Raw genomic sequence first — 22,234 nt, 5'->3', positions numbered from 1 at the left:
ACTGCTAACCCCGGCAGGAACGCTAATTGTTCGTAACTATCGAACGAGGAAGCTTCACATTAACTGCTGTGATGATCGCGTTCTCGCGTTTGTTTACAGAACGATTTGTAATTACGTTTTTGTTTTAAGAATGACATATCCAATCTACAATATTAGCCGTAAGATAAGAGAGAGAGAGAGAAATCAAATTGTAAACATATTTAATAATTAGAATAGAAAAGACTGAGTTAATGTTAATATCAAGTTCAAATAAAATTAAGATAGAATTAATGTAATAATACAAAACGAAACGAAAATAAGATTAGAATGTAAGAGATAATTTTATCTTTTTTATCGTTAAATCCAATTTCACGTATAGACTTCATTTACACAAATGTCAGAAAATCTTGATAGATTGGATCAAATATCTTTCTGTGACTTTGACTGAGAGAAATGCAAGAATCTTACGTACGTAATCTCTCGATATATATTTTTACTCGCGGAACCAAATTACACCATTAATTCGCAATCGTGTCGCGCGAGCAAAGTCGATATTCCTCGTCTCTCGTGTTTCCTCTTGACGTCACGAAGTAACGCTAAACGAGAATCGTCGAGTCATTCCCGGAGATGCGAAAAAAATTGATTCGTCTCTAGGGTAGATCCGAGGGATGGAAAAGAGAGTGATCGTCGCCCCCTTTATAAAAGGCGCGAGATTGATGGCGAAGCCTTTTTAACGAGAAGCAAAGGCGAACGTTAATCAATAGTATACGCGCGGCACACATTCAAAATAAATTCTAATCCGCTACCGTCGCTCGGAAGGGACGATTACCGGATCATTGTTCCGTTCGGCCATTCTTTTCGGGATGCTGCGGACGGCTTTTTTCGCCGTCCGATCGTATTAGTCGCAATTAGCGCGGAATTTATTCCTCGTAAAGTTGCCGAACGGCTAGTGCCATTTGATTAATCGTTCTTTTTCAACCATCTCAACGAATTGTTACAGAAATATTCGTATATTTTTTTTTTTTAATTTTTTGCCAAATAGGTAAATCAAAATCTTTAAACAATCAGCTTTTAAAATCTTTTTTAATGCAATTGTCTGAAATATTTCGCGAAAGAGATTGGCAGATTTTCCAAAAATATAAATAAAATATGATGCCAAAAAATGTATGTATAAATTGAACTAAATAATTGTACATACGGTTAAACGGCGTTGTATGATATTATAATTCCAGAATATGTGTATAAGAGAAAAATCTTTGAGATACTACAGCAACTTACTATGCAACTTACTTTTCTGATATATCTGATGTTGCCTTGGACAACAAATCTTTTCTTTTTTCTCAGCAATTCTTTAAAAACCTTCAAATTTCGTCTTCCTCAACACAGTATTCGACTTGATCGTTATGGAAATTATTTCTCTGATATTTGAGTGTTTTGCCAATCTTTAAAAAAAAAAAAAGTTGGCACGATTGATTTTTAGTACATCATCGCGGCAGATGATGTCGCTCTTTTCCAAGCTACGAAGATAGAACTGGTGAGACAAGGTTATGTCTCGCTGCGTTAAACATCTGTCATCTGTTGTGTCAAAATTGTGAAGAAACAATCCAATACTCGAGAAAAGAACGCGATCTTCTGATAATCAATCATGGTAATCTTAATATATATATTTTAATTATTAAATCTATTGGAAATATTATAATTTGAGACTTGATCTACTTTCTCTATGTCCTATACATGTAACTGTCTTTGACATAATAGAGTTCCTTAGTTTATTTATAATTCTATTTACCCTTCGTATTTATTCAATGATAATTGTAACATTACAGGCACGTTACTTTAGAGAAGAAGATATAGATGGTACGTTGAAGGTATCACAATATTATCATTGCATATTTTTTTGTACATCTTGCATAAGTTGAATAAACATTAACATTATTTTTTTTTTTATAGAGTTTCGGGAATGTTTCTATTTGTTTGCTCGAAGCGGTCAGATTCGTACACTTGATGAACTCACCATAATTATGAGATCTTTAGGGCTAAGCCCGACTATCGCAGAATTAAACAAGTATATGAAGGATAAAGGTAACAATGTTTTTATGCTAATTAAAAGTGTTTGTCTACCTCAATTTTTTTTCAAATGAGAAGAGTTTGTCTACCTCAATTCCAGGTGGAAAAATGTCTTTTGCTGATTTCTTGGAAGTCATGCATCTTCCTTGATGAACTCACCATAATTATGAGATCTTTAGGGCTAAGCCCGACTATTGCAGAATTAAACAAGTATATGAAGGATAAAGGTAACAATGTTTTTATGCTAATTAAAAGTGTTTGTCTACCTCAATTTTTTTTTTTTCAAATGAGAAGTGTTTGTCTACCTCAATTCCAGGTGGAAAAATGTCTTTTGCTGATTTCTTGGAAGTCATGCATCTTCAGACTCGTGCAGAGGATCTACCGAAAGAAGTGATTAAAGCTTTTCAAGCTGCGGATATCTCTCACAGTGGCACCATTCTGGCACGGCAATTGGCACACATGTTGCTTCACTGGGGAGAACAATTAAGTAGCAAAGAAGGTAAATAAATAATTCATTCAATTTTGTTTTTACTATTGCTTTATGACATACCGTCTTCTGTTACAGTGGAACAGATCTTTCGTGAGGCCAACGTATCTCTAAATGGACATGTTAAATATGAAGACTTTGTGAAAATAGCCTGTGCACCTGTACCTGATTATTACTAAATATTATTAAAAGAGACTCACATTTATATATATTCTATTTACATATTTAATATTTTTACTATAGATGGAAATGTATGAAAGAGAAAAACATTTTATATATAGATACAAAGAAAGATTAATTTATTACACACTTATAAAAAATTGTATAACTTAAAAATGTGGTTATGGGACTTCCATGGTTACTGGATATAATAAATAAAGTTTATTTCATTATTTATTCTTTTTATGTCTTGATTATACTTTCAACCCTGTTCAAATATGTATTAATTTTTAACCATACATCTATCGTACATTCAGATATCGAGTTCTTTATAGATAAGGAACGTTTATTTCTAGATCTAAATATTAACATTTATATTAATAAACCTATTGATATTGTTAATGTACTAACGAATTTTTATGAACTTACGGCATCGCTAAATTTACATATTCTGACAAATTCGATGCATATATTTACAGTTTCTTCAGCTACTTTGTTTGTTCAATATCAAAGAGAAAACATCAAGAGTAAAAGTGAATTTAAGTTGTACTTTTGAAACATATAAATTTTTAAAAAGTCTGAGAATTTCTTCAGAAAGAAAAAAATTAATAAATTTGTTGCCAATAATGATTCTAACAATCAATTTTATTCTTTAATTTTACTTCTGTTTGGGAAATAAATATTTCGTTTTTTAAATGTACGCGTATAGACTGCAAAAAATTCACGAATTAAAAAAAACCGATAAAAATTGAAGTCTCGAAATAATCGAACTTTTTTTCTATTAATCTTCATTTAAAAAAATAATTAGAAATTAAACAATTAAATTTGTTTATAATAATTACAGTCATAATTATGTTAGTAACTTTACTTCTAGTTGGAATATAATCACATCATAAATAATGAAAAATAAAGATATTTTTATTTTTTATAATGCCAGTATTTCTTTGTAGGGAGCAAGAAGTTTCTATCAAAACTACTTATTCATGGATTAGTACACATATCTCATCATAAAACAGATAACGAGAAACACACTCATATATTCTTTATATCGACGAATCTACTGAACTGTTTAATCTTTTTTAATGTGCAATATATGTGGAGAGAATAAAATTATTCTTTGAGTCCAGCAATGATGAAGAAGAAGTTATGACCGCCAACCATTTAGTCGATTAATCGAATCGATAATCCAAGGATTACCCATCTTTAGATGCATCCTGAGTCGGAGGTGAGCCGCATAAAATCACCGCCGTACTAATAATTGTCGTGAGAAAGAAAACGCACAATAGCGCACGATCACTGACCAGAGCGACTTGTTTCCAATCTAACTCTGTCCTTTCTCGGCGATCTTGTTCTACCAGGCGCCGCTCGTTTCTCTCAATGGTCGCATGCACTCTTCCCAGGACCCGAGACCACTGCGCCTCAAGGCCGCCTTCTTTTCCGAGATCTGTGCAATCGTTCGACACGATTCGTAAGGCATTGATTGCACGACACGAATCAGCTGATTAACGAAATGGACTAGACCAGACTAAATCAAAGACTACCAAACTAAATCAAAGACGATTATTGATCAGGCTATAATGTTTCATGAGAGAAATATGTTCGTAACCAAGCAAAACAACTAAAAAATAAATTGGACCGCTCGATTGAAAATACATTGGACACATGAATACATAAAAATAAACGTCCTTTTATAATAATCAAATATTATCCAAAAATTAGATACTTTTATAAAAATGTGTATCATTTTATGCGAAATATTTGTCATATTTTTCATAATACAATAAATTTATAAAAATTTGGAAAATTTGTATAACATTACGATTTTAAAAATAGGATATACTTTTTATGGAAGAATGGATGAAAAAATTTATAACAGAATAAGAATAAATCAACAAACTCACTTAAAGATAAATAATAGAAATACATGTTCGAAAACGATGACATGTATACATATAATATTATGGAATATATACGAGAGTTAAAGAAATCAAGTAACATGTGTTTTTGTTATTAAACCAATTATAACAAAAAGAAATATATTGCAAATATAATCAATTATTTATTTATAAAATAAACTCACCTAAACTGGGACTGCTGCTATTACTATCATCCCTCCTCGATACATACTTGGGAGATATGTGCTGTTCCGGCAATTCGGATTTACAGTGCAGCGGGCAATTGTTCTTGCTGATATAACAAATCTCTGTGATCTCAGATTGATGATCGCGCCGTAACTTTTCTATAGAACATAGAAATAGCGGGGACGCGTTTATAGAAACTATATCAACATGAAACTTTATCTGTGCGAAGCATAACACGTTTTTTTCACGTATTCTCTTTGGTTTTTTATAGATTTTTTTATACTACCTCATAGTTCTTTTAGTTTTCTTTTGCTCAAATTTACCTTTCTTTACGTAACATTACATTAAAAATATCATTCTTACTTTTTTTTTGTAATTTATGTATGTTGAAATAATCCCTGCTCTTTTTTTTTTTTTTATTCTGAGCTTTGTTCTGCTTAAGCTATTATTTGTCGGAAGCTGCACGATTCTCAGAATTATCATTTAACCGATCGCCGAGAAGCGCGCAGTGGAATATTGACTCAATTTTATTATATTCAAATAATTAAGAAATACCGGATGGCGATTTATAAAATGCCCCACGTGTTACAAAGAACAATATCCATGTGCATTACGTTATCCGTTTTACCGATCTATTCTCCTCTTCGAAATTCAGAAATACTATTCTGGCTAATTTGTCTAAGACCAACGATCTCACGATACTCGGTACTCGTATACCCCGCACACCACGGTGATGCAAATTCAATGTTACAACCGCCAGACCGGATGCAAACGACACCAGGCAAATGCTGACACCGTAATAAAGACCTGAAAACATATCGAAAGGAAAAAACATATATGAATAAGATAAAATTTAATTTACTTTTTTTAAATATAAGACTAAAAAACGCGCAGATAATAATAATTTAAGAGTAAAATTGTATACAAAGTATGCAATATTAATTTTTAAAATAATATTTCCATTTCACAAGACACAGAATATAAAATATTGTGTGTATATTGTAAAATAATATTATACTACTATTTATATGTAAAGATATTTATACATATAAATATATAATAATAACGTAAGAATATACAGATGTATAAAAGGTGTATAAATCGAGCGAAATGGAGAACGACAATATTGTTTTTATCATTTGATACAAAAATGTTCTCTCGATGTGAATATCATACATTTTTTTATAATTTCTCAAAGAAATTGTCTATTATTTTCTTCTAATAAATTCAAACGATGATACCTAACCATTAAAAAAAAATTTTGCTCCATTTAATTAATAGAATATTGAACTGCTTTCATTCAGTTTTCTCGTTATATTTTAAACACATTTCTTTTTCCTTTGAAGGCTACAGTAACAGAAATAAGACAGTGCTCGCTCTTGTACACGGTTAACCGCGACTCCAGAAAATCCCAGATGCATTTTCCCCACGAGTTTTTTAATGATTAACGGGTAACGAGCAGCTATGGCGCTCAAACGTAAATCGCAATCATATTCTGTGTTACATAAAATCAACGAAAGAATTAGGCGACACTTATATTTTAACGTTAAAAATACCTGTATATTTCTCAAAAGAGATACAAATTTAAAATAGTTTAACTAAACAGAATAATATATGTATATAAAATGAGATTGCGATAGATCGTAAAAAAGACAGAGAAAAGAGAGAGAGAGTACTCTGAAAATATTTTTTAAGTATAAAAATATATATCTTGCTTTTATTCGAATTAAAAATTACGATCGAAAACAGCTGACCAAATACTCACTTATTAACGGCGTCTTCTCCGTAGGCGGCAAAGTTTCGCGAATGGTCATCAAGAAAACTGTCATGGAGAGGAGGGCCGAGATGCCGAGGGTGACTTTCTCTCCCGACTCGGAGGGCACGTAGAAAACCAGCAGGGCTGGAAAACAAGCGAAAGAAACGTTCGCGAAAGTTTTACTCTTGTCGCGGAATATTGAATCCGAGGTATTCCGCAAGATTTCGATTCGAAGTCTTGTAACAAACTTGAATGTAGTAATCAACAGTGGAATGACATTAGGGCAGCAAAAAAAAGATAAAAAAAAGAAGAACGAAGACATTCTCTTATCGCCTTTCTTTCAAGACTTCGGTAAATTTAAATTTTCTCAAGTTTTCTATTCCTTCTTCGTTCATGTGTGCGCATATCTACTATATCTAAATTTTTTATTAATTTATACTAATTCTTTATCAATTGTACACAATTCCATTTTTTTTTTTAATGATGCCGATAAAGTTTCTCGCAATTTCTATTTAAATTTTAATTTTGCGAAAAATATTAACAAAGGAAATAAATTTAAATTATATCTTCTTCTTTCCGTTATTGTCATGTAGAGAAATTCACACGCGGAACCACGCAACGATTTTCCGATAATGAAATTCACAATTGTCATTTTAAACTATCCTGGACAATAACTATCAATTTTATCATCGGAAAACCATTGTATTGTCCCATTTACCCGACAGTCTTGATTGCTCTACTCGGTCTTATATTCTGTTGTTCTGTTGTTTTAATATTTACATTTTTATTTTTGTATATCTTGTCTTTTTATTTATGTATTTTTAATTTTTATAGTATATAATTTTGTTTATTTTACAAAGAACTGTTTCTTCAGTTGATCGATAATTGCTGATAACTTAATTCTGATATCCGACGAATCCTTGGCAAATTTCTTTCATTATCGGTAAACGGCAGAAGCAATGTAATGAAATGCTTCGGTTCATGCCGTCGTTTCCTTAAAAGCGGCAGCTTATTCGTTTTTTCTCGTACAAATCCTAATGCGATTAAATCCAATAGCCGATATTATTTTTCGAGCTATTGTTAACGGACAAAACTAATATTTCGTCGATCGTTAGTTTTACGCGTTGCTTCTACGAGGAATCTATTTGTAATATTTATATAAATTATATATATATACATATAATATGCATGTAATTTTCCTAAGAAAACAAATTACAATATTTATACTTTCTTTATATTATCTTCAAAAATATTTAATAACAACATTTGTGCGACGGGGTAGTTAGCTCTCTCAATATCTTCGCAAAAAATAAATTCTTCAAATTTACCAAGGGGACTTTTTCCATAATATTATTTGCAATAGTCTTATATAAGAACTTCTAATTTTATCAAAATTTCGGAGCTTTCAAATATCCATATAAAAACAACGATCGTACACGCTTTGCTTTCTTATCATCTGATAGATCTCAACATATAATTTGAGCGCTCGCATAGTTTAAATAAAAACGCCATTCTTCCTAAGATTACGAAAACTATTATGCAAATTTATTTGATCTGCGTCTTACGCGTTCTCGTAGAGGCAATCTTAATTTTCTTATGCAAGCAAGCCGTGCGGAGAGTGCGGAAAGATCGCAAGGGAAAATCTTCATCTAATCTCGTATATGACTTCTCATGCGAGCTGCTTCGAGGTTTTAAGGCTTATTTGCGAAATTTACTTCCTAACTAACGATGTTATTTCTCTTTTTAATGAACGACCCGAGCGATACTCGAGATTTGCGTCGCGTTACCATGTCACTGATTTATTAAAAAAATTAGATCGGAATTTTTTATATATTTTCTTTTTAAAAAATATTTCTTTAATATATATTTTTTTAATAATATATTGATTAATTTATTTACTTTCCGTTGAATATGATAATCTTTATAATAACACAATTTGGATATGAATTTCTTTCTATTTTATGACATAAAATCGCAGCGAGAAAATTTGTAATGCAAATAGATATTGAAATAATGATTTTTATTTCACTATATGAACGGTAAATAAAATCTACTATATTTTGCTGAACACATTTCGTGTCGTTTTAGTCACGTATACACATTTACTCCACTTACCGACACCGTTGATTAGTATGCAGGGCAGAATCAGGTTGAAGACGTAGAACATCGGACGTCGTCGTAAGCGAATCTCGTAAGTGATGTCGGGATACGGTTCTTGGCAGCAGGAGTAGTACTCGATGTTTCTGCGGGCGGTGAAATCCAGAAGATGGAACTCGCCGTTCGCTTGATAATTACTCACGTCCCCCTCCTCGCTCTGTCTCTCCAGCTCAAGCTGATGCCCGCAAAATTTTCCCGGTATAAGTTACGCTCGATCGCGACGATCGATGGGACAGATCCGCCGTCATTTTGTCCATAAAAGCTCGGCGAATTTTCAAGTAATAAAAAGTCAACCGAGCGCGGTTTATCGAGCGGTGCGCTGTTTGTTAAACGCGAAAGCCGGTTTATCGACTAAAAGTTAAACTGGCAATTGACAGGCCGAATATCTTTCTACTGCAATCGAAATCTTTTTGTGTATCGTGTAACAGCTCCATTATTGAGAGCTGTTTATTTTATTAATAATGGTATAAATCAAGATATAGAACATACATTATTTTATTTTGCGATAACATTGTATCAGTATATGAAAAAGACTGAAGGATAAATTAAATTTTAAATTTAAAAAGAATATAAATTTGTTATATAAATACCATATCTGACATACAATCATTCTCTCTTGATTGAGTTTTAATACAATTATCTTTGTTTATTTTTCTTTTTCCATTTTTATAATTTTCTTTTTATTGTATAATTTCTCTCATAGTAAAAATTATTATTTAGAAGAAGAACTTGTTTGAATTTATTATTAAAAAGAAAAATCACGCTATAATAATTTTTATTTAGAAAATTAATTATCGATATTTAAAAAATTTTATTACAAGAGATGATTAATTTGCAAAAGATTCCCCTGGACAAGTATATTAAACCGCGTTGATGTTCTCGACTTTTATGCGACAAAAAAAAACAGTACCGACGTTATCCAAAGTGTATTCAACGCGGAGAGATAGAAAATGGGAAAACTCTGTGAAAGATAGGCAGAAAGTTCGGCGCGGAAGCGAACGGAACGGCTCTCGTATTGAATTCTTCTCGCGATGCTGGGATTAAGCTCTTCGATCTGCCCGAACCATTTTCACGACTTGGCAGACCCGCGTTTTCGATTCCACAGCTGTGTTAAGCGTCCCCGAACTTTCAAAGCCGAAGCTTCGATTCGCGAACAATACTTTTTTTTTTTTTTTTTATTTACGCATCGCACGCATTGCCGTTATACGCTGCATTACACAATTCTTTTTCTGCATATCTTTATGTAATACCAAAAAATATTTGTTGTTAAAACAGACAGAGACATATAGGATTATCCGCGATATATCTTTATAACAACATTTTAATAAAATTTCAAGACATATCTATATATAAAATTTAATCCAAGTATTTATATCTAATCTAATTTTTTCATCGTCCTATATTATATAGATTTCTTATTTTACATGAACTACATTTTCGTACATCGGTACTCTCTTCAATCTTTGAATAACTAATACGATCTTTAATTTCTATCATAAAATATACTGTGGCTTCTTAAATGAAGGTGAATATAAGACCGCGAAGAATTACGGCTGGTCGAATGCTGAATTTAATTTGATTTAAAAAGAAATCTACAAGATGAACAGTCGCGCTAACCGATAATCACCCGTAAGAAAAATTTTACGTCGCAGTTTTAAATACTTTAAAAGTTCTACAATTATAAGAATCGATGAAAGAAGTGACTAATTGAAAAATATAACCGGAATTGTCATCTAACACGACAAAATGCTTATTTATTTGAGATGTATCTCCAAAATATCTCTAGAAAATTTAATATCAATAATAAAAATGCATTTATGCGTTAATGCAAAACGTAAAATTTTGTAAATTTTACATTTACATCATTGGATAATTCGTCCAAACGGAATATTAAAAACTTTTTAAAAAAGAAATTCGTTAGTCAGTGCAGTGATTTATTCTATCAAAATTAAATATTCAGTTATGTAAATGTGAAATTTTGACATTTTGCATTTGCGCGAATAAAAATCCAGATGTGCAACGTAATATTTAGAATATGGAATGTGTATAAAACTTACTTGATATCCGTCGTATGTCCAAGAGGCCCATTTCAGAGCGCATCGTTGTTCGTCAAAGGGAAAAAATTCTACGTTTATGTCGCAACTGCTACGAAAGATACCATGGCTTAACCAGACCACTTCGCCTGTGTGGCTGACGATTACGTTTGTATTGATGACTGCTGAACTATATTGCGGATCCGCACTGTAACCAGGAAATTGAAAATGCAATAAAATATAAATTCCTTTTCTTATTTTGATCTTCAAATTCTATGTTTCTGAATTTTCTTTTAATGATGTTTAAAAAATTATATTTTTATTCTTTTAAGGTTTTGTAAAAATTGTATATTAAATTAATTTTTTTATTTCTTTATTCTTCATCTTTTTTCTTGGTTTTTATATTCATTCAACTACTGAAAAAATATCTCTTTTTAAAATTATCTATAAACTTTTCTTTTGAATTATCTTTTCAATTCAGAATCAGCTTTAACCCTTATTTTTACCCTCGTCATGTAAAGTATGCTATGCAAAGTATTCTGTAAGAAATCGGAAAAAGTTTCAAAAGGATAGTAGAATTATGACATAGAGATTTCTCAAGAGACCATAAGTCATTGGCTCCAATTTGTAAAATTTTTCAAATCTTTTAGAGCCACAATATATATGAATATATATAAACTTGCTCTTATCAAGATATATTTTGGAATATTATTATTTTCGAAGCTCCTTAAATTCACTCTATTTATACAAGACAACTGCTTACTTGTTGTATAAAATAGTGTCAGGTCGCCAAACACGATTATAGGGAACACGGATTACTCGAATTCCAGCAAATTCCGAGGCATTCCATTTCAAATGATGGTCTGTCCAAACTTGCGTAACCCAACAATTGGTCGTGAGTATCTGGTTCTTTTCATCCTGTAATAAAATCATAATACAAATTGCGACTTGTAAACAATCGTAAAAAAATGATCTTTATATTATGCTTGTGTGTGTGGACTTAAATATATCTAGCATCGTACTCTTAATTTATCATTAAGTTAAATTTAATTTAACAATTAATTGGGAGACAGCGCATGATAATACACGAATCGTAAGATCAAGTAATTCAAGTAAAGAAAAATCAATACATCAATAATACATCAATTATTTACGAATAATCAATTTGAGGAACTTAAGGAAAATATTATTAAATTTATTTTGTATTGTGTGTTAAATATTTCGTGGCAAATTACATGTTTTTGCAGCGTATAGGCCGCTGTTCTTTATATGCAATCGTTTTTTACACGATGGAAACTTTGAGGATGATAATTATTTCTTCAATGTACTTGGATTCAGATATGTATATCTTACATCGTGCTTTAAGTTTTTCGTTGCTATGCACATAATTTGTCAATCATTTTCAAATTGAAAGTGCGTAATATTATACGAATATTATACAAATATTATACGAATCACAAAATCGAATAATACATAACGAAAAGTCATGATACACATTAATAATTAATAATCAATTTGAGAATAAGAAAGAAATATAAAGAATGCTTAATATTTCATAGCAACTCACTGCGAATCACGCTGTGTTTAAACTCTTATGGTGTACATAAATATTCGCGACATTCGTGTGACAAGACTCGAGTGAGAAGATAGCGGTATGAGTCGCTCCGCGCTTTATCATATCATCCTTTTTTAAGAAATGCGATTATTATCAATTTGTGATTAACAACTTATCGAAATTGTATCGAAACAACAGTTATTTATCGAAGAGGTATTTTTATGTTTCTTTTTTCATTTAAAATATAAATCGAAGCATGACAGGACGAATTGACAATTATAAATTATTGTTTTATTCCAGTATTTATGGTAACAATAATCTTTTCAATACCTAGATTTGAATATGTCTCGTAGTTTCTGCGTTTTTCTCTCGCGTTTTCTTTTCGAAATACACACAATAAAATGCGCATCACGTGTAATAATTATTTGATAAAACTGCATAAAAGGTAACGCACCACCGATTTAATCGTCACTTAAATATGTTATAGGGGAGGTTTTTCTGAGTAATTTCCCGCAAGAAATAAGTGGGGGACGGCATTGGTTTAAGAGATATAACAAATTAAAGTTTCATAGTTTTAATACTTTTTTTCAGGTATTATAAAATAATATTAGGAAAAGTGAAGTTTGTGTACCTTGTATTTGCTGTAGAGCAGATAAAAAAGTGTTTGTTTACATTTACGAAATAGACACAGGGTCATGGATATTTTGTCAATAACTCAAAAATTCGTATAGTCGCATGTTGAAAGCTTTTAATAAACTGCGAGAAATGGGTGAAACACATTATTAACAAAGTATCCATGAACGTATACCTATCCCGTAAATGTAAACAAACACTTTTTCCACGTCTGCTCTACACAAATACAACGTAACCAAACTTCATTTTTCCTTATTTTATAATAGAAAAAGCATTAAAACTATAAAACTTTAATTTGTTATATCTCTTTAATCTGTTATATCTTCTAAACTAATGCCGTCCCCCACAAATTTCTTGCGGGGAATTACTTAGAAGAATCTCCCCTACAACATATTTAAGTGGCAATAAAATCGGAGATGTGTTACCTTTTACGCAGTTTTACCAATTATTTTTTCGGAAATGCCATGCAAAATGTCACGGGATAATTAAATCATGTTTTCGCAAGTGAATGCTACGAAGGAGTAAAGCACGAACAAGAGAAAACCAAAAAGATGCTTAAAGAGGCAACGGGTAAGCGACATAATAAGTGAGTATTTAGCTTACTTAATTTAGTACTTTTGTGAAAGTAATTGTTTATCTTCGCAATAATAGCATATACTTTTATATATTTATCAGTGAAACTTAAAAAGACATGCTTTAATTTTTGCTTGATAAAAACATTAATCCAACGTATCATTTTGTTCTAAAAAAAAAAATCATGAACATTACTTTTTTTGGCATAGATGCTAACTTAAAAAACTTAATTAAAGTATACGGAATAATTTCGCAGCATTTAATTGACTCTTGTAATCGTGCGAAATCCGGAAAACGATGAATTCCACGGTGAACACGTTATCTCGACAGAGATCGACGCATACGATGCTACATCCGATCGATGCAAGAGTCCAATTAGATTTCGCGTTATTATATGTGCGGAATATAAATATTCACAAAGTTTCATTCAAGTTCCGCGTTCTTTTTCCATGTTCGCTCATTGATTCGCTTTACCCAGTTTTCAAACTTTCAAAAGATTACTCACGTCTGATATTTCAGGATTTTTTAAATTCAATTAAATGGATAACGAATAGTAACAAATTAAAATATAAATAATATTTTTAAATCGTCTATTTATTTCTAAATAATTATGACTTGATAAATGAAACTATACATAAATTAATAGTATATGAAATAATAATTTTTTTCGCGAAAGGAAAGACTACATTACTCTTTCTAATACTCGATATTCATCTTCATGTGCATATCATCTTAAACCCAACAGCAGAAAATCAACGGAATGTGTGATTCGTAGTATATAACGATGATACTATTGTTGTGGGACTATGTATAATATTTCTCAATTGTAGAAGCTAGGTATGTCGAGAATTTAAGCGGTATTTGTAGTCGATTATTATTTGGCGAATAATCATGATTTCACGAATCTAAAGTTTCATCCGTCAATAGAAGAATTTATAACCTCTGAATAATGCACACAAATGTAAAATCAAATTATTAGTTGTGACTTAAGGTTTAATTAAATTATTATATAATATCTAAATAATTTATAATTATTGCTTTTATGGATTTTTTGTAATTCTCTCTTTCTTTCTCTCTCTCTCTTATTTTATAAACATATGTATAATAGTATAATTAATAAAAATAAGAACTTTATATTTAATTAAAATAATAGAAAAGAAACATTTTACAAATAAGCTTTTAATATTATTATTTATTTATCTCATTCTTTCTTTTATATTAAATGATTGTGATTAAAAAGGGTGAATCAGATTATATCATACTCCAAAATAAAGAGAGAAAAAATGTGACAGAAATAATGCAAAATTATAAATATTAATTATTAGCTAAACAGAGACTTCTTAAACAGAAAATCATCATAGAGGAATCTATCAATACTGATCTTGAATTAATTACGCTCTCTTAATCACAGATTGAGAATAACGCTCAATAACCCATAAATAATATCCCAGAAAATTTTCGATAGAGTTGAAAATTGACTTGATGTGTGAACCGAAAGAGAAGGGAAAGTAGGGGGAAAGAAGATCGCGTGATGTTATATTATCATTGATGTTATTAAACGAAACGAAACGGAAAGGGATAAAACCGAGTCGAATGATTGACTGTATTGCGCGATTGATATAACGACCTCTCGTTAGATGGTCCCAAGTCTCCCCGGGGTGACCGGTTGGTTATGCTGCGCGAAAGGTTGTTCTCGTTATACCACCATACGCGAAACAAATGTTCGGAAACTTTCCCACCGCGTATCTTACCTATTCTCACGCCAATTTATCTCGCCTCTCTCCGATTACCGTGATCACACATGACCCCGTCGCGGTCGCAGTATTTCTATTTTTGATACGCATTTTTTTCAATTTTATCTTGTGTTGTACATTGTGTTTTGAGGTAAATCTTTACCTCAAAACACAATGTACAACACAAAGTAAAATTGAAAAAAATGTGTATCGAAAATAGAAATACTGCGAGATAGTAAAAAATTCTCTCGAGATCATATACATGGAGTAGCGGATATAAAAAGATATAAAAAGATATAAATAATAGATATAAAAAAAATTATATATATACATATGTATAAATAATTCGAACCAAAATTGTTTCAAATATCGGATTATGTACGATTTGATATCTTTTATCGCAAATTTAATTTTCTATATGCATTAATATAATTGTATCTAACACAAATATATTTAATAAATTAATAGCCGCGGGAGGGATACCGTGCGGATATATATATATTAAAAAATATAGACGATGATTTTATTATATCAATTTTTATGCGTTCATAAATAATATAGTTCTATAGTTCTATATTCCTTATAAACAGCGACGATAAATACAAATATTATTTTTATTTTAGTTTGACATTTTTTGCGATCACGAGCAGAAATTTATTTTATTAAGGATGAAATCCGTTTACTGAAAATTCTGTTTGAATGCAAACGGACTGGTAAAAATCTATAGACACGAACGCGCATATATCGTTAAAAACGGAATAATCATGTTGTCATGTTTTCTACCTCGGTATCTACGTTATTTTTTATTTTTTTAAATCCCATTCAAGAGATACTCTCTTTCCGATTAACACGTCACTACTATCACGTTTGTATACATGGGTATATTTTTTCATATGCTTATTTTTATCGTGCTAATAAAAAGTAACAACAGTGTCTCCGCAAAATTCCGTGAATGTGCATAAAAATATAAAAGCAAAAACGAAAAAATATATAAAAACATTTTTGAAGAAATCGGACGAGATTCCGCTCAGTCTCGTTTTTAGAGAGGAATTTCGCGATCAACCAACACATTCTGTTTTTTTAACACGTTTCCTATCGCCACTGAATTCTAAGGTTTTCGAAGAGAGTGTCGGTATTTCCACTGATATTCTTATTTTATGATAGTCGTTGATATTTTACTACTTTTTTGAATAAAAAATATTTTCTCTTTGCTCTACTCAAATTAATATCATATTAATCGCTATTATTATATACAATTATTTAAGACATTCTTGTTATATATAAAATTATATTAAATATCTTTTTTGAATTGGAAAAACTCTTAATTAACGTAAAAATATAAATTATGTCAATTTCGTATTGTACTACAATATTATTACTATAATTTCAACTTAGTAAAAAATTTGCTCGCAACATTTAAATAAGCGTCAAAATTTTTTGAAAACAATGATTCTTTCAGAAATGGAATTATGCTTAATGTAAAATATACATTAAACATTGTTTTAAACAAAGATATACTTTAAGAGAATGTTAAAAAAACGGCCCTTGCAGGAGGACCTGCAGTCGCATTCTCTTGTGCCGTATATCGGTCTTTAAAATTGTTTGCACTTGAATACTCACAACATCGATAATGTGATGAAGGGATAGCCCAAAGACCACGACCAAGGGCTGGGACGAATTTTTAGCTGGTCGTACACCGGCGTCATATCCATCCAGCAGATGCTTCGTCAATCTGTATTCGTGCTCATCACAAACACCTAAACAAATGCGAATGTGATCAATTTTGAACTATTTTATTTAGAAACATATATTTATACAATTTTATTTCCAATTTTCTTCACACTGAGAAAAAATTTGAACAAATTGATCGTGATTTGACCAAAAAAATATATATAATATAATTAACACGATAATTTAGTATCCCATATTATTGTAATAGTATTATTTATTAATAAAATTGATAAACAGATTTTTCTCTCAGTATACGTATTAAAGATTTATATATATTTTTAGATAATAGTGGAATAATAACATATTTTTTGTATTTTAATGGTGAAAAAATTGTCTCGAACTAAAAAATCAAAAAATTTTATGTGTTTAGCTATAATATAGTTCTTTTATGTTCAATTTAACATTGATTATTCTAGTCAAGATATATTACTCATGAATATTGAAACAATATGCCCTTCAGTCTATTCGGCTAGGGCTAGGTAAGTTTTAATATCTCTTGCTTTCAAAGTTTTAATATTCGTTGTCTTCGTAAGTGAACGCTATTAATAGGTTAAAAAGAGAAAATTTTTTCTAATATAATATAAATAAATAATATATAGTCTTGATAGTATAAATAAAGTTTATAAATAAATTCAATTTTAGGCTAATTTAAAAAAGCATGAATTATTGTAAATAATTACGATATAAAGTATGAGAACTTAATTATATATTAATATAATTATTAATAACTTTAAATCGATAGAAACTCGCAAACAATAAAAATTTAATATAAATATAATGCCATACGAAAAATAAAGCCTCTATGTGAAGAATCTTATCACCGTCCTAATACAAGTGATATCTGATGAAAAAATAAAACATGATGAGCATCATTCAGAATAGAGGATGGCGCAAGATCGAACGAGCAAGATCCTGAGAATCGGTCTTGCAAAAACGATCTGAGAGATTCCTTTCGCCGAACTCTTCTCTCTCTGATCACCGCTTTCTGATCCGTTTCGTTACGTGGATGTTCGTCCATTATAGCGATCGGCTACATGATCAGTAGCGTTAGTCTACCCTCATTGAAACGACTATTGTGCTGTGAAGCGTGGTGAAACCTGTCAGAGGACGGAGCTAATCTCAGCTCGGTCCCATCTTCTCTCGACAACGTAGGTGCAGAGAAAGATTCTGCGAGGAAGATAAGTGATACTCGTCGCGAAAATACCGGTCGTAATTAGAAGAGTGAGTTCTTATGGCTCTATCGAATTGTAAGAGAGAGCTGGACCTTCAAACAACGATGAGCATTCTTCAAAGTAACCGTTGCCAAAGCGAAATTGTCGACAGTTTTATTGATATATAAGATGTCCTCGGTGTTTATAATTACTTTTATTTTTATATTGATTTTTTTTTAATAACAAATTGTTTTATCTATTTAAGATCTATATAAGATTCGATTTTTTCCCAACGAAGATATTAAGGCATCCATAATTTTCAATTATTTAAGGATTTTATTAATTCTTGTTTAACGATTATTAAGTAATAATTTAAATCAATTATTAAAATATATAACAAAGTATTTTTTGTTACATACATATATATATACCATTTATTATTTGCAACATTTAATACAACGTGATCTCATTTTCTTTCTCTCTAAATTCTAAAAGCAATAAAGCAGAATATTCTCAATTGCATAGCTATGGAGTTATTTGAAATTATATAAAATAATTTCTTTTTGATGCCACAAACACACTTAAATATTTTGAAAAATAGCATCTCTAACATAAAACTACATTATATTATTCTGATTACAGTAAAATAGGCGACAAAATTTTCGAATTTTTCACGAACTTTTTACGTATAAAAATATATTATATATATAATCGTATACATATTTATAAAATCAAAGCTAATATACTTTTCACTTTTCTGTTAAAGTAATTTTTTTATTTTATTGCGTCAAATAAGATTTAAATAATTTAATTTTTAGTAAACATAAAGATGATTAATGTTTAAATCACAACTAAAACTTTTGCTACTTTGAAAACTATTTTGATTAATAAAAACATTAATATAAAAATAGAAATATAAAAAATATAAATAGGAAGTTTAAACTTTACATTTTAACCGCAGTTTTATTATTTTTATACACAATTTGAATGTTTTTTTGTAGCTCCTCGATAGAGAAGATCACAGAAAAATTCTCATAGATCGGGAAATGGGCCAACGCCTGTCACCGCCGCCGAGAAGTAAATCGAAAAATCTCACGGATTTGTAATGAGATCGCATGTCGAATGTCGATATACTGTATGAGCTTGCGGAATATCTCGCGGGATCTCTCAGCTGACTGATGTCGAATTTCTTCGGGCAAAATGATTCACCGCGCGAAGACATCCGTCCCTATCTCGGAGATTATTCTCTGAGATATAACGATATTTGATTATCCATGCATTTCGAGCAAGAGTAAAAGTTAAATGGTAGGTCACAAAAACATTAATTGACAAAATCAAATATATCTAAATAATTCTTAAAAACAGATATATCGAAAATATTAATTTTTCTATAAAACTTTATATTTAATTTTTTCATTTAAAATACAAATAATTAATGTCAATATAACAAAAATACATTATAAAATATCATTACTACAATAATGAAAAGCCGAATGACATCAATTTTATTTTTTTCTCTTTGATTCATTAGAAAGTCAGTGTATCATAGAAACATTAATCTTTTTGCACACAAGATGTAACATGTAACATTCTGTTAATAGATAGAATTCGTAAATGACGCAGAAATAATCGCCAGTACTCGGTCAAGGCCCTCCCAAAACTTTAGCACGTAAACCGATTTACTAAATGCATGCACGGGCCCGATTTCACGACAGCGAATATGCAAATTTCGTCGATGTTCCGATCACGGAATTTGGTGGCATAGAGGAGGCATCGAATGGCCCCTTGACGCGACTGATTCGCAAACGTTTACACTGCTAGCTGCGACGCAAACATCGAATAACTAGGTCCGGTTAAGACCGAGAGCCGCATTGTAGGGTAAGTAAAGTTTATTGCGAGTATCCCTTTTCTCGCGTTATCACTCGTCAATTTTCACGGTAATTTAACTCCTTCATCTCTTAATCAAAACTATTTTCATTATAAAATAAATTAAATCATCTTATAAATATTACTAAATATTTAATTAATGTATTAAATATCATTAAGTTGACTAAAAACATAATTAAGAAAATATTTTTTTTTTTATAATTTTGAAACAATGTAGGTGATCGATATTGCAATCTAGATTGGAAGCGATTAAAAAAGATTTTTAAAAAAATTAAAAAATTTACAAAAGAGAGAAATAGAACGATTTCAATCGGATAGCAATATTATTGTACAATTGAAAGCTGCAATTAAAAGTTCTGTGAACCTTTCTTTTATGTCGCCAAATTATGTCAATAAAAATAAACTCATAAAATTCTATTTGAATAATTGATATGTGACTGCACTTTCGCGCTTGATTCTCACATTACTGTAAATAGAATTATTCATCGAAGTGTGATAAATTTAAATTTTGTACAATCAAAAATTTATGACAAGTATTCATTTATAATCAATTAAAAATTGACTTGGTTATTTTTTCTTAAGATATTTTTAGAAATATTTTGTGGTAATTTAATTCACGCAATGATAAATTATGTAAATCGTAACATTATCATAACAAATCTTTGAAAATTTCAAGCTCGAGAGAAACCGTGAAAATCGCGATCTGTTTATCAAGGACATTGATTTATCAAGGACATTTTTCTAAAAATGGTTCGCAATTTAATGACGTTTCGGCCTTTGGAATTTGATCACGTCACTAATTTACATCTCAGACGTCTTTGATATCAGTGGTTGTGTAGTTGTGACAGACAAAAGCTATGACGAGCTTTGACGCACGACAATATCTAAACAGTTCCTAACGTGCTGTACTTTGGTACCGCGAGAACCTTGAAACTTTATTGGCGACCTACATCTTTCTCAGCTTCCGAGATTATTGAACATTATAGGAAGAGAGCAAGTAATTAAATTATAGAAAATATCTCAAAGATGACAGTCATTTATCAATAACCCAATTTTTGAAACATGATAATCTTTCTTTGTTGTATTTTTTTACTACAAATTAATAAAATTTTCTACTGTCTAGTAAACTTAATTTTGAACACACAAAACAATGTTAACACAAATTTATTAAAAAATAGTTTTAAAACTAAATTTTTCAAATTTATTTCTCATATATAAATGCTTAATAATTTCCTCAATATATAATTATTTTAATCATATAACATATAAAAGTTACATAATTCCACAAGTTCTATAATTAAATTTTTATTCTTCAAATGTTTAAAATCAATATATATTTTAATGACAAAATTTTTTTAATCGTTTTTAAATATATATTTTCTTAATAAAAGTTTCTCTATTTAACTAAATTTTTTTTACGTAAAAATAAACTCAATCTGTAAGAAATTAATTAAATAATGAGAATTTATTATCTATCAATTCTTCTTAAATCTATAATTTGTGAGAACTCTTTATTTTTTTCAATTTTAATCTTTATAATTTAAAAATATCAATGTATCGATATTGAAACAATCGCCATAAAAGAAAGAGGAACAATAAAAACAAAAACTTTGCTGTATAAATACGAATTTGCTGCTATTCTATAGTTACATGCTAATAAATTGAAATGCAGAATGGTCTTGTGCGAATGATCGAAAACTCACCATTCTCGAAGCCGATGATCAGAAGAAGACCGTATTTAAGAAACAGGACGAGAGACAGCGACATGGAATTGAAGGCCTGGTTAACCGCGTGATCGCCTACGTACGACTGGTATACACAGCGGCGGTTTTCAACCACCGTGCAATTTTACCCCTGAATCCCGCGCTACCCCTACCAGAGGCCGCGGATTTCCAAAGGAAATTCGCGCAGGCGTTCGTCGAAACAATGCGGATGTATGTATGTACAAACTTCGGACGCGCAATTCCGCACGCTGAATTTTCGCTCGCATTTTTGCGATCAGAGCAAATCTCATCTCTTGTCCGCTGGAAACTGGAAAACACGAAAATAACATCAATATGCTGTCTTTCGGAGAAATATACACAAATTACATATTTGATTTTTGAAAAGGCGACTAGAAAAGATAAATCTTGAAACGGTTATTTCTCAACATAATTTGTTCTTGATAATTTCGATCAAATATAGAAAGAAATCACAATCACAATAATATCGATATGTTATCTTTGAGAAAACTATGTACGGATTACTTACTT

At 30.5% G+C, this 22,234-nt stretch overlaps 2 protein-coding genes across 2 annotated transcripts; one reads left to right on the top strand and one right to left on the bottom strand.

Moving 5' to 3' along the window:
* Positions 1 to 1,466: 1,466 nt before the first annotated feature.
* Positions 1,467 to 2,926, top strand: LOC115237357 (calmodulin-like protein 4). Its single transcript, XM_029810351.1, has 5 exons — positions 1,467 to 1,627; positions 1,806 to 1,836; positions 1,930 to 2,061; positions 2,363 to 2,545; positions 2,612 to 2,926. Exons 1-5 carry the CDS (start codon positions 1,625 to 1,627, stop codon positions 2,710 to 2,712), a joined length of 450 nt encoding a protein of 149 aa, XP_029666211.1. The 5' UTR covers positions 1,467 to 1,624; the 3' UTR covers positions 2,713 to 2,926.
* LOC115237359 (neuronal acetylcholine receptor subunit alpha-10-like) lies at positions 2,922 to 21,821 on the bottom strand. Its single transcript, XM_029810353.1, has 10 exons — positions 21,686 to 21,821; positions 16,834 to 16,970; positions 11,483 to 11,637; positions 10,744 to 10,927; positions 8,645 to 8,861; positions 6,539 to 6,673; positions 5,402 to 5,580; positions 5,057 to 5,085; positions 4,773 to 4,879; positions 2,922 to 4,136 (listed from the first exon to the last, which is right to left on the bottom strand). Exons 1-10 carry the CDS (start codon positions 21,747 to 21,749, stop codon positions 3,886 to 3,888), a joined length of 1,458 nt encoding a protein of 485 aa, XP_029666213.1. The 5' UTR covers positions 21,750 to 21,821; the 3' UTR covers positions 2,922 to 3,885.
* Between the last annotated feature and the right edge of the window lie 413 nt (positions 21,822 to 22,234).

This window comes from Formica exsecta, unplaced genomic scaffold, assembly GCF_003651465.1.
Source record: "Formica exsecta isolate Colony F162 unplaced genomic scaffold, ASM365146v1 scaffold290, whole genome shotgun sequence".
In the NCBI taxonomy this organism is placed as follows: Eukaryota; Metazoa; Arthropoda; class Insecta; order Hymenoptera; family Formicidae; genus Formica; species Formica exsecta.
Note: the sequence above shows the minus strand (reverse complement) of the source record. Positions and strands in the feature narration are given on the sequence as shown.

Excerpts from the sequence above, each read along its gene's own strand:
- LOC115237357 (XM_029810351.1), top strand. Across the intron at positions 1,837-1,929 it reads TAGAGAAGAAGATATAGATG|AGTTTCGGGAATGTTTCTAT; the intron begins GTACGTTGAAGG and ends TTTTTTTTATAG. Across the intron at positions 2,062-2,362 it reads CAAGTATATGAAGGATAAAG|GTGGAAAAATGTCTTTTGCT; the intron begins GTAACAATGTTT and ends CCTCAATTCCAG.
- LOC115237359 (XM_029810353.1), bottom strand. The coding sequence starts at position 21,749 with ATGTCGCTGTCTCTCGTCCTGTTTCTTAAATACGGTCTTCTTCTGATC. Across the intron at positions 11,638-16,833 it reads TTCATCACATTATCGATGTT|GATGAAAAGAACCAGATACT; the intron begins GTGAGTATTCAA and ends ATTTTATTACAG. Across the intron at positions 8,862-10,743 it reads GGACATACGACGGATATCAA|CTTGAGCTGGAGAGACAGAG; the intron begins GTAAGTTTTATA and ends TGCGGGCATCAG.